Source organism: Ostrinia furnacalis, unplaced genomic scaffold (genome assembly GCF_004193835.3).
Source record: "Ostrinia furnacalis isolate ACB-3 unplaced genomic scaffold, ASM419383v2 OfSCF0631, whole genome shotgun sequence".
Classification (NCBI taxonomy): domain Eukaryota; kingdom Metazoa; phylum Arthropoda; class Insecta; order Lepidoptera; family Crambidae; genus Ostrinia; species Ostrinia furnacalis.
In genome coordinates this window covers 196,418-210,651 of record NW_021130870.1, presented here as the reverse complement: position 1 = coordinate 210,651, position 14,234 = coordinate 196,418, and the positions used below count along the sequence as shown (strand labels likewise).

General features: G+C 35.1%; 1 protein-coding gene across 1 annotated transcript in view; it reads left to right on the top strand.

Moving 5' to 3' along the window:
• Positions 1–1,068: 1,068 nt before the first annotated feature.
• The window catches only part of LOC114366404 (uncharacterized), a 24,518-nt gene continuing 11,352 nt past the window's right edge, over positions 1,069–14,234 (top strand). Inside the window, exon 1 of the mRNA XM_028323272.1 lies at positions 1,069–1,166. Coding sequence (XP_028179073.1) covers positions 1,138–1,166 — 29 coding nt within the window. The 5' untranslated portion in view covers positions 1,069–1,137. The remainder of the gene's footprint in view (positions 1,167–14,234) is intronic.

Here is a 14,234-nt window from a genome sequence, read left to right as displayed (position 1 = left end):
GTAAGTCATTTATATGTATGTAATTTTAATTAACTTATGATAATCACGGTGCAGTATTCACATTTTTTTATTGGCTCGCGCGGCTTACGCGTTTGTCAATTGAAATAATTTTAAATATTTTATGCTTGAGGTTTTCATCACAAATATCCCTGGGTATTATGTCTCATTTAATTGATTTTATCGAGTGAAATGTGTTTTTACGCTCGATATTTTTTGCAATCATAACTTATCAGTCCTTAATTGGGAATACGATTATACTTATTAATTATCCTGAAAAAAAGTTTTTTGAATATTTAGTTTAGAGCCAATTTCGCAAGTTACAAGCTTTGCTTAATTTGGGACTAAATTTTTTTTTCGAACTTTGAACGAACCTAGAATAATAAACCTCTAGAACCCCTTAAAGTATCCTAATGCCACACTATTGGCTAGAGGACCACTACTTGCAGTCACTCCATCAAACCAGAAGCACACAATGCTAAGGCCCTTTTCACATGTCCCGGTTAGCCGGCAACCGGGACATGTGAAAAGGGCCTTAGGATACCTCAAGTAAACTTCGCTGAAACTGGAAACAATCGCGATCAGTGATCTTCCCACGGTGTTACTCTTATGACTGTTTACCTGTGTATTTTGATATTTATATAGAGTTGTTCATATTTTTTAATATTGTACCCCCAAACTCAATCTATATGCATACAGCAAACATCAAAATTAAATCATGAACCATGTCGAAGCCAAAGTCAGGCCTAATACATACATACACATAATTAGTGCAATTTTAGGGATGTAGAGTCAATCAACTTCAATAAAAGTTCAAGATAAATAACTAAAATGTCCCGGGTAACAATTTTGTCCTAAACAAGAAGCTTTCAAATAGTACCTGTTATTCATTTTTTTTTATAATGTGTGACACTTATTTGCTACGATTTGCTACGGACGAGGGCTCCACGAGAAAAACTATTTTCGTCCGCCATCTTTTCAAACTACCACGTAAACTAAGCGTTGAGCGTATCAATCTTTTGTGTGCTCAGCTATTTTAGGAGAGAATTATCAACTCCAAATAAATCGTCTGAAAGACAGTCGGTGCTTCGAGTCAGTGTTTCTCGCGACGTCCGACGCGCCGCCCGTGCGCACGCGATCATGTCGGCCTCAGTCGAAACGAGTTGGAAGTAAGTGAGCGAAAGTTTTCCCTCCATAACACGACCGACTTCTGCACCGAGATGCACTTTAGTAGGTCGTTGTGCAAGTAAAAGCAAAAGTTACGCCCATACGCTCATAAGATGCATTCTGTGATGTCACAAACTTTGTTCAGCTGTAATTTTCATTCAAGTTTTACGTTTTACGGTCACGGTTCAAATTTCGCATAATGGCCCCGGAATTTGTATGGTCGATTATGCTGATGCGACGAGTGGATTGCCTTTTTTTAATGCTGTCATTGCGTGTTATTAAACTGAAAGTGAGCATGCTTAGGAAATAACTATGTTGTAGGCATAAATGTACGTTTTGCGCCCATAGTAAGTAGGTAAACATTGCGACACAAAGATGTTTTCTGCTATTCTGTTCAAATTAATATGCCTAGCTGAAAACTCGGCTAGCAAAACACATTTATCTGCATAGATAAATATATTATCAATGTAAATAAGTTCTAAGTAACTACTTAACTACTGTTAATTAAATGTCAAGTGTTTCTATCCAATTTATTTTTTGTTTGAAAGTTAATGAGTCCATTTCAATTGGTATTTTGACGTAAAATTTTCCACTGAAAACGAGATAAACAAGTAAAGCTTTATTGAGCTTTCTTGGCCATGTAAAAGGTTTGCTTTTACAGTACGTTGATCTGTGAACTACTTTAGACAAATCAAAACAAATAACGCTCAAAACCTTTTCCTTACTATGTTTATGCCGCCATTTGCATTTTAATAAGGCGAAAGTTGTCTTCATTCTGATATCACTCACTCACTCAAGCAATATGAGTTTTTCACATAAAGTTTGTTTTCTTTACTTAGTTCATTCGAGCAATATCGTAAGTGCATTTACGATATTGTTCTTTGACTTGGGCGCGTTGTTTGGATAGATCTATGCGATATACTAAGGTACACTTTCTTGTGACTTGTCTGTCTGTATAAGGCTTGGTTACACCATCTTTTTTTTTTTTTTTTTCGGGTAAAAAATGCATTGAATTGCATACCTATCCTGCGGGGACACTTTAACTTTAACAAACGTCAAGTCTGTCAAACTCCATACAAAAACACCGGTTAAAGTTATAGTTACGGTTAAAGTTAAGTTGGTGCAACTGAGCATTCCAACGATAGCTTAGTGTATAACTACGTAATATCATAGTAAGGTAATGTTAAGAACCTCGGAGTAACTACTTAGTTCATTGTACTCACGTTTATCTACAGTTTATTACATTATAACACCGTCTGTTTACTTAGTTAAATTAAGGTTATAGTGGGTAATTTGACTTTTTTCCAAAACATATTGTAAGTTTTTGTGCTAGTAAATAAGTTAGCATTTTTTCCTATGAGTATTTGAAAGAAAGAAAGAAAGTATTTATTTGATGCGAGTATTAAAAGCATATTGGATAGTTTGGTACGTATATGAAATGGTTTACATTGGTTGGAGGGCAAACGATTCACTGATTGTTATGCACTACTTAGTTAATAAATTATATTACCTCAAACGTGGTTATTATAACATAACGAATACTTTATGTATTCAATTACTAAATTTTAATCTACAAAGCCTTTTTTAATATTAAAAATTTCCTTAGTACAATTAGTACTAAAATTGACTCATGAAAATTGGAGAAAAAATTACAATATCATACGTATAAGTCAAAGGCCTATTGAAACCAGCTAGTAGGCTTAAATCTCTTTTTGAATATACATTCATAATAATACGGGTCGTATAATAGTTGTGGTTGTGTACATAATAATGTCTTCTAAATCCGACCGCTGATCTAAACCACAGACATCGTCACGGTCAGATTGTCATTAATTAAATTCTACTTGAAAAGTGCTTGTTTTAAACTAAATACTAACCTCTGTTTGTGGTTATTAAAAACAGTTTGGTATACACGGGACTATTCCCACCTCTCGTTCCTACCGCTGCAACTCCTGTGTAGCCAGGATCTACAGCTTGACCGCCAATAAAACCCAACCAGTGAAGGTCAAGTTTGTCCTAAACTGTCATTGGACCCGCAACGAAACTAATCAGAAGAACATAGGAGGAGTTCGAAGTTAACAGCTTAGTATGTGTAAAACATTTAATGACCTCACATTATGTAATTAGCTTGGCCATGAATCTGTATGTTTTGCCTACAAACCTACATAGGCGAGATGTTATCGTAAGCCGGTGGATTAGTAAGTTTCTTTAGAGTCTTACATTTGTACAGCTGCTGTGGAAATGGGTATTTTGCCCCTCTACATACAATTTAAAATTGAAGAAAAGATAAATCATCTTAATATTAAATTAATTAACCGTAGTACTTAATGTATTTAGACTTTATCAACTGCCCTTTACAGTCCACTGCTGGAATATGAGACTCCTCCACTTTAGTGGGGGGTTTTACCATAAACTCCATGCTTACTCTGTTCAATGTGTAGTCCTGTCGCCTGTTACTACGATAACTTTTAGATTTAGGCTTGTCTGCTTTAATTAATTAAATTAATTATAATTTGTTTGTGATTAAAACTTGCTGTTACATGATTAAGTAAATGTTTATGGGCTTCAATTTAAATATTGTTTCAGGAATATTGTAGAGTTGATTCAGTTTCGCCAAAGCTGTTAATTAGTCACACAGATGACTCTAGCTCCTCTATACAGTCTGGCAAAGATTTCACCTATTTTCTGACTTTAGGTTTTTGCAAAATATCCTCTATTACACACCTATATAAGATGTCAGATACATTGTAAAGCGGTGAGGACGTTCGTAACTTTCGGGTTAATTTGTTGTAATCAAATTCGCTGAACAACTTTAGGAAAATGCAACTAATATTAATTTAATATAACATTTCGTAACAAAAATAACTTTCAACGCTCACACTAACATGTTGTAGGTATAATTTAAAAATAATAACATTTTATATTTCAAAGTGGTTTCATAAAATATTTTTTATCAAATTAATTTAATAACTGTGGTCATACTTTATTCAACTCTTTATTTTCTTAATACCGACAAACCAAATAATGATTTAGTATTATAATAATGTTTTCAACAATAATGATGACTCCTAATTTTACTGTGCATTTAACCTTAATTAATGTCAATAAGGTCAATTATGAAGTCAACAAACAAGCATAAAAACTGTTTCCTTTTTGCATTATCTCAAACAAAGTCGGGTTTGGTCACCATTTCTAACTCCAGAACAGTTGGACCGATTTTCATGTTTTTTTTTGTCATATTTTTCTCCATCCCTAAAAGAGAAAACTATTAAAAACTTAGGAAAATGAACAAAAAAATAAAATAAAAGAAAAACACATTTTCTTATTCAAAATGTTTTTTTTATATTTTTGTTAATTATATAAAAGAATATACCCGAGAGAAGCCGGGCGAGCCGCTAGTAAACAATGTTATATTATTTATTATCTGCTCATTGAAACACTTACTCTTTAATTCAATCCACTTGCAAGTGCATTCGTTCAGTTTGATTCATAGATATTATTCATTTTTAAATAATTTTCTTTGCTATTTCTAAATGTTTAACTTCGCTCAATTGTTATGGAAAAGCAAGTGATCCGTGCGGTTTAATGGATTTCAAACAAAAGTATAAAATATTATCATTTTTCAGTCGTAGAGAAAAATGAAGCTAACGATTGAAACACGAATATAATACGAGAATTAAGTAAGTATACTTTCATTCACGTAAATTATACATAATCAATTATATCAGTTACAGAAGTATACATAAGTTTGTTAATCATCCGTGATTTATTAGCTCAATAAAGTTAGACACATAACTGTATTAAAAAATAACAATATGATATTAACACCTATTTGAACCAATTTACACTATTTAGGATATTATTTGTAGTGTTTGTGTGACTGTAAATTAATTTATTGACTTCCGACATCTAATTTACGATGAAGTAGTCGATAATACCTCCACGGTTGATGCTTGCATAAGGCGACTGCATCTTATTTTAACAGTAACTATAACCATAAAAGGTGTTTTTGTATGCAGTTTAACAGATTTATCGACGTTTGTTATATGGTGCAACCCAGACCTAATTATGACTCTTTTCTTATAAAAAGATGGTGACATTTTTCTATCAACTAAACCTACGATTAAGTAAGTAGGTACTTTTAGTAATTCGCGTTGTGACTGCTATACTTTGCGGTTGTAATGTGTTATTATGATTTCTAGAGGATCAATTAATTTGCGTGCGATCCTCAGTAATTAGCTGATAATGTTTTTTTCCTGTTTTATATTATGATTGTTGTACCTACTAGTATTTGCTATAAAATTTTAGTTGCACACATATTAGGTATACCGATTGAACTATGATTTCAAAACTTTTTTACTGAAATCCTGGTATAGAATAGAATAAAATCTACAAAGGAATGGTTTACCTATTTATAATATACGTATAAAGTTATAATGCTATTGCGTTTATTCAAAATGTCACTAATCCACTCCTATGGTAACTTTAACCGGTTTATTACAACACGTAATAACCTTTTAGGTACCAATAATAACGTAAGCTCGGTTCCTTATACATAAACCTAAATCTCATACACAAACTGATTTATAAACTTGAGTACCAAATGGTATTAATAGCCTCCGCCTACCCTTTGGTAATTTGGATGAAAATATCACATCATCATTTCAGCCAAAGGACGTTCACTGCTGAACATAAGCCTCCCCCAATGACTTCTACATCGCACGGTTGGTAGCGGCCTGCATCCAGTGCCTTCCAGCTACCTTTATCAGGTCGTCGGTCCACCTTGTGGATGGACGTCCCACGCTGCGTTTTCCGATACGTGACCTCCACTCCTGATGAAAATGTACTAAAACAGTTTTCAAAGGAAATTGTTTCAGTGATTTTTCAATTTATTTCACTTTCATACTTACTTTGATTTTAGCCAAAGGGCCGAGAAGCGAAAAATGTATTTCACCTTGTATGAGGGGTTTAAGATTTTATACATTAGGCCGCTTGTAGACGTCCGTTTTTTTCACCGGATAACGGACCGTGTTTTTTGCCGGATTCGCGGTGGCGTATGGTTTATAATGAACGTGTGCACATGCATCGGACATGGGTCCGGCGAGAAAATTGACAGCAAACAAAGGATATCGTTTTTTGACGGTCCGTTATCCGGTGAAAAAAACGGACGTCTACAAGCGCTCTTAGGGACAGTAATCGGTGACAACAGTGACAATGTGAGTCAGTTTTTATGATTTGTTAATTTGAACGTGGAATTGGACACCACCAGTCGATTGGGATACTTTATAAGCTGTCAGTCAAGCGTTTTTTCTCCACTGGCTCCAAAATGTTTTTCTTTTGTTTTCAAATTAATAAATTTTTGCGTTTTTTTTACTATAACACAGTCGTTTCTTCGGTCAAAGATCAGTGAGAGTGACAAATGGCCACCCAGTATAGCCGGCCAAATATTATGAGGGTCATGAGAAAGTGTCGCGATGTTGTCTGGTCACAACACCGGGTTCGATAGAAAGCGATTGTTTTATGGCGCACTCCGTGACGTAGGGCGAACAATGACAGGTCGATTTGGTGGAATTTTGAATATCTACTTGTATCTAAGTTCTGGTCTGGCTGCACAAAAGTGGGCCGAGATTCATCATTCAAGCTCTAGATTTCCGTGCCAAGAAGTCGATTGCTATTTAATTCCCAAATAATTATTTCAACTCAATCATTAGGTCGGTTGACTTTGGAAAACAAAACAAATAATATTGATGTCAAACTTGAGTGCTTCACAAGGTCTATTATTCTATGGTTTTGTATGCCAAAATATATGCATTGTCTAACACCTAACAATTAGATAGAGGTTGACATTCTTCGACAATATTAGACATTTTTAACATTTAAAGATAAAAAATAAACTTTAAGGCCTTTCGGCTTCTGTATTACTACATACCTATCAACGACTTGTAATCTATCACCCACCCAAGATCCTCATGTTGTGTGGTCACCTACTGGGCTGGGAGACCATAATCACTCTTCACGCTAAATTGACCAAAGCCTAAAATATCATCGTCATTCGATATTACTAACCTCATTTGTGCTGCTGCTGTTTAACTCAAACGTTGGCACATGATCCCCATTCTGTTTGATTGGGTAAACTATTACAAACATTGATTTGTCACCAATATATGTATATTTCTTACGTAATCATATCAATTCAATAACAAGATGTCACAACAGATTCTTAATTATTTTCGTGAAAACTCACGAAACGAGTAATAGATGACGGCATTCGGCTTGTTAAGACGTCGAATTCCAGAAAACAATAGTCTAACGTCTCGTAGTTAAATATTTGTACTTGCAACAAGAGTGCTATTGTCTCTACATAATAATATAATGTAACTTGCACTTGTCACAAATAAAAATATTCAGTCCCTACGTTCAGAATAATAAAAGGTAGTGGCAGTGAAAAGCTTTGAGACCACCTTCTGCATGCGAAAGGGAGAGTCCCAGTCCTGGATCTGTCAATAGGCCGTATAGGCCGCGGCCTAGGGGCGGCAGTTAAATAAAGATCCAACCCCACCCTAGCCTGCGGGCGGAAAAACTGTAAATCCGCCACTGGAGAGTCCTACAGACTAAAATTAACTATGTCTTCAAAGGAAAAATAAGAAAAACTTTAGAATATTAACTTTTAAAAAAAATAAAACCGACTTCAAATGCGTGAACACAAAAAAAAAATAAAAATTGAAAATATTGGGTATAAAAAGTTCATCCCCAATTTTCCACCCTTGGGGTGAAATATTTTCTTCAAATTCGCATGAAACCACCCTTTTGATAATACCTATTCAACAAAAAAATAATCGTTCAAATTGATTTATAATCGGCGGAGATATTGCGTATAAAAAAGTTCATCCCCAATTTTCCACCCTTGGGGGTTGGTTTTTCTATTATTAAATTTAAATGGGACCACCCTTGAGGTATTACCTATACGCAGAAAAAAGATTTGTTAAAATCGGTTCATAATTGGCGGAGTTATCGCGTAACAAACATAGAAAAAAAAAACATACGGGTCGAATTGAGAACCTCCTCCTTTTTTGAAGTCGGTTGAAAATCCTTAAATTAAGACATTGTGAGTAGTGAGCACTCGTAAAAAAGGTTAAAACTTCCAAAATATGAAAGGCGGGCAATTGGGCACATATTTAAAACAGTTTTAATGTTGCAGTTAAGATTTAAGAGTTTTGTTTTCAGTCGGTTTTACAAGCAGGCGATCCAGTCAGTTAAGATTCTCGTAACGGTGTAGTTTTCCGTTTTCAAACAAGTGACGCACAAGTAGATTACACTTTAAACTGACTTTTTTCTTTTTCATTAAATTACTCACCCAAGCCAACCCATACTGAAAAAAAATAGCCTACGTTACAATACAAAATGGTGTTTTAAATTTTCACATCTCATTAATTTAACAATGCACAGAATTCAATAGCATTACTTAACTAGTCGCCAAATTAGTAAGTTTCACGTTGACTAGCTGTTCAATTCAGGCTGTGGCTTTGTAGTGCTGTGCTCCTAATAACAGCCAGGCCCATGTCGTACCATTGTGCAACCGCACTGATGAGGTATATTTACCTCACAATAGAATCTGCAACGTAACTCTATAATAAGTCAGGTATGGTTAGTTTGTCACATGATGTATTACTGTGCGACACGTGACTGAGTTGCACGTTTTCACAGACAATTTTGCGGATCATTATAAGCTGTGTAAAGGAACCGAGACTAAACTGTGTAATAAATTTTGTCGATTTATATTCTTTGAAATATAACTTTTATTTTAGTTACATTTTTTTTTCCTATTCGACTATAATATTTTCCATTTTTATCATCATTGCAGCGCTCTACATACGCCTATAACGGCATTATGCATGCAGATTGCAAGTAACTATCTTATTTTTAACAAATCTGTAAAAATAGATGCACATAGATTCCTATTGTACAAAAGCCTTTTTTTCTGAGATTCAAAAAACTATTGACGACCGTTTGGTGTAGTGGTTCAGAACGGACTACTATGCCGAGAGGTCCCGGGTTCGATTCCCGGCCGGGCAGAAATTGAAATGATGAATTTTAATTTCTGTGACGGGTCTGGGTGTTACTATGTAATATGTATAATATGTATGTATTTAAAAAAAAAGTATATAAGTAGTATATCCGTTAAGCTAGCACCCATAACACAAGCATATTAATTGCTTACTTTGGGGCTAAATGGCGCTGTGTGAGATTGTCCAAAGATATTTATATTTATTTATATTTATTATTGAATTGAGAATGAACGTTGGTCGATGAGGAAAAAAAGATCAGTGCATCGACCAAACTCCATGGCCGCGATTTGGCCTCAAGAATTATTAAAATAAAGACGTTTTTCACGTCAATACAATAATTATATAAATAAATTGAAGTTTATTAATAGCTTAGAGACATGTCACTTTTTTATCTCGTTGAGTCTAATGGTGCTTTTAAACCTTACATTTCTAGTAGGTGTAGGTAATGCTGCAAAAATAGTGTTTAGAAATCGCAATTAATTTGATAGAAATAGAACCTAGTAGAGTCATTATGGGACATGTTTGCCATGTTGAATTAAGCGTAAAAAAATAAAGCCAACATGGCTTAATTTGTGTTCGTATTAAGATACGTCGTCCATGTAAGCATGGAAGGATTTAATTTAATTTGATTTCTCTTTACTAACGATACTAGTTTAACAATTAACTAATAGTATCATGTAGGTAACATACAATAACATAAGTTTAAAATTTTATATTATACAGTACCTGATATCGTAACATTATTGTTAATGTTCCCATCATGCTAGGTCAGTGTCTAATATCAATATTCTTTGAAATGCATCACAACTAACGATTAACTATCATGTCGCGATAACGCTATCAACACGCCATTGGTCTTGCTGTATGTTAATTGTACCAAGAATAATTATTTGTATTGTGTGGCCGTTGCCAGTTATAACTACTGTTAGAAGATCGTCTTACATATCCATTAGGACAAGTAACTAGGTATTATAACGTCGAAACGTTAGTAGTTTTAAGAATGAATAAGAATTTTTAATTTGGTGTCCAATATTATACTTATGCTTCCTTCACAAGTTTTCTTCTTTAGTTCTTCGCCGAAACGGCATCCAATTGAGATAAAGGTTCCTGCCTATTCTATTACTATTACACCTGTATTAAAAAACGATGCTTGCTTAAGTGACGCAGCAAATGGAACGCACAGCGTTGAATAGAGCTCTGTGATTGGTCCGCGTGTGACCCTGTGCGTCCACGAGCACTCTGTGAGACCTCATAGTAATGTTTGTGAATACAGACGTTAATATTCTTATTGGTACTTAGTTACTTAGACACTTGAGGTTTCTTAATGTCTCGTATTAAATCATTTTCTTTTCTTCCTTAATCCTTCCTATCACTTTTACTAAAAAGGTTGATGTGATTTCAAGTGACTTTACCTCAATCTTCCATATTATTGACCTTGGCGCTTCCATTCCTCTCTGACAAGGATTTACGTAACGGTAGTGTACTACCGTCTTTTGTTTCTGTTAACCAAGCTAAAACTTCATTAAGGTCAATGATTTTTTACGTTAAGTAATGGATGTAGAGAAAGAATGCAAAGACTTTTCTTATTCATGCGTCCTTCAACTTAAGAAGTTTGTTCAGCTGTTACAGTTTTATGTAAGCTTATGAAAATATCTGTTCACATGTAGCTACATATTTATTAAAAATGCAATTCATTGCTCTACGTCTGTGAACAGTTATTTTATCTGCTGAAACGCTTTTTAAATGGAAATAAATCCTGTATTTATTGTCTCTACATAATTTATAACCAAGAACATTGAATATGACGGCAAAGCATGCTAGTTCTTGTCTAGACAATGCAACTGGAGTACTGGACTAATGACTTACATTGTAAGTTCAATGATTGTCTCTACTGAATCATTTATAGCCAGGACATTGAAGATCACGGCTAAGCACGCGAATTCCAGTGCCTATACCAGGGCTTCTCAAACTTTTTTTTATTGTTATATGCCCTTGGCATAAATAATTTCTACAACTAAGTAACAAGTTATCAGAAAAAATCCAAATAACTTAAAAAATAACTAAAATATGTAGTAATGAAAATTAAGAGATTTATTTTGTTGAATGGTTACTAATGAGAAGGATGCGTTTGGTTTTCTGAGCATAGCTTCTTAAAACAGTGTTTTTTTTTGTGTTTTTCTCTCGTTCGTTCGTTTCAGCTGAAAGACGTCCACTGCTGGACAAAGGCCTCCCCCAAGGATTTTTTCTCTCATTACATTTATTTCGATCGCCTCGTGACGCCCGGCCTTGGGATAAGACGCACAGTTTGGGAAGCCCTGGCCTACACAATGCAGGACTAATGACAATTAGCCAGCCCGAGCGATGACCGATCGATGCTCAATTAGATAATAGCAATAATAGCTCGGATTATGATGGCCGCAGCTAAATGCTTACAAGAAGGACAAGTGTAGGTATTTGCTATTAGAGTTCGTTTCTACTATCGTATATTATACCACAGAATAATAAAAAGTACTACGTACAGAAGTTTTACTTCGCGAAGGTATTTAAAAAAATGTATGCTCAATGTCATTAACAATATGGTGTAATTTAGCCTGTCTCAAGAGTCAAGCACCATTTTGTTGACAAACGTCAGTGATCGGCACTGCGCCGAAGCTATAGGGCTGACTTCGGTAAAATGATGTGACGTGAGGTGCCAAACTGCGGAAAATGGCGGAGGAAATACATGATTTAGCATGAATTATCATGAATAATATTAACTACTTATTTACCTCTCAGTGTCTTGAAGCAACTTAAAAAAGTACATTCTATGTTTATTATTATTTAGGCAGTTAAATACTGCACAGTATTTAGTACACCATTATCTTTATTTTCTTCCATCATACACAAGAACACGCGTGCGTGAGTCATTGTTCGTGTTGTCATACGAGCGAACATTGTTCGCTCGTATGTGTGTGAGGCCTTGTCGAATAGTATCCTGTAGGTGGGCCATCGTGCGTGTTTTGTTTTCGATGTAAACTCGCGGAGATGAACAGGCCTGATTATACCTAATAACTACTACTTAACGCTGAATGTACCCAGTCAGCGTTTTAATAGTTCGTGACACCCAAAGTAGCCAAAAAGTTCGCAACACGTCTTTGTTACAATTCAAATAAGGTTGTGTTGTCAACTTTTTGGCCACTTTGGGTGTCACGAACTATTTGACGCTGACTGTACGTAGGTACGTACATACTACCTTTCTTTGTTCGTCAAATATCATCTTATAACTCTTAACCTCTCGAGAGGTTAAAGTTCTCTTGTTACTAACTTGTCTTCACTGGTTTTATTGGAGGTTAAGCTGTAGATCTTGACAGCCCTAGAATAGAGCGGTACTAACCGAGTGGAAGTTATTTTTACCCAGGAACCCCTTATACCTACGTAAAGATTCATGGAAAATCGGAGCATTTTAACTAAGTAAGTACTAAAAATGTTATAAAAGTACACAAACAAGCAAGTGGATGGTAACTTAATACCATGAACCCGCATATAAATGAGATATTTACAATTGCAATTAACTTCTGTTATCTCGTAGAGTTAATTACGTAAAAGTAAGAAATTCTATCCTTCGGTATTTCGCAAGTAATTCTACCTTCATGAATAAGTTATTTGGTGTACGTAGGCTTACTTTTTGTTGACAATTGTAGTTTTTTCTGCAAACGGCATCGAATTAGAATGGCATTATTTGACGCTTTTAAAACTAAGGCGAATTCTAGTTTTTCTTGGCAATCTAGCAAGATAAGGTCTCCGGCAAAACTATTAGAGAACTGTAAATTCTACGTGGTCTAGCTAAAGTAAAATAGATTCTCTTGAACGAAGAAATTATTGTTGATTACTAAACTATTTTTTGTATCGTAATTCGTAATCTTCATCGAAGATTCGAAGATCATAATATCAATGTAAAGTTAATAACCAGTATCATAAAACGCGTATAAAATCGATCCCATGTCCAAAAATTTTAATACAATAATTGATTGAAGTCGTGTTTGAGTAATCGATATGTGTGATGATTATAAACCTCAATAACTTATTCAAGGTTATTGTGGGTGTTTACTTTGATTGTAATAAAAAATCGATTAACAAAACCTACCTATATTTTTGAAGGATGATACCTTCTAGGTATGCAATGTGACTTAAGGTCCTATGTCCCTTAGATATTATGGGGCAGAGGGCGTCCACAATCAACAGTCCTCCATTGCGTTCGGTCTTCAGTTTCGCGTTTGATCTCGCTTCAAATCGGCCAGACTTGAAGCGAGATGCAATATGCACGCTTCATTATTTCAAATTAAAAAAAATACAGCTTTGACGAACACATCCTGAACATCACAGCCAGTAACTATTCTGGAAAAATTGAGTAATTTGGGTGTCACTGGATCTGCCTACAACCTACTCGCATCCTATCTTTCAAATAGAAGTCAGATTGTTAGGATGGGTGACTATGAAAGTGCGATTTGTAATATAACATGCGGCGTTCCGCAGGGCTCAATACTGGGACCCCTCTTATTTCTAATTTATATCAATAACATAAACCAAATCGGTCTGAAGGGTTATCTAACTTTATACGCTGATGACACTTGCTTATTCTATTTTGGAAAATGTATACATGAAATCATAAATGACGCACAAAATGATCTAAATATCGTAAACGAGTGGTTTCTATATAACCTACTTACTATAAATACATCCAAGACATCGTTTATGATATTTGTTGCTAAAAATAAACAGTTACCTCAATTTACCCCCTTAAAAGTTAACAACAACATCATCAGTCAGTCTAGTAGTGAGAAATACCTAGGATTAATATTAGATGGGCGTGGGACGTCCACCCGCAAGGTGGACCGACGACCTGATAAAGGTAGCGGGAAGGCGCTGGATGCAGGCCGCTACCAACCGTGCGATGTGGAAGTCATTGGGGGAGGCCTATGTTCAGCAGTGGACGTCCTGTGGCTGAAATGATGATGATGATGATGN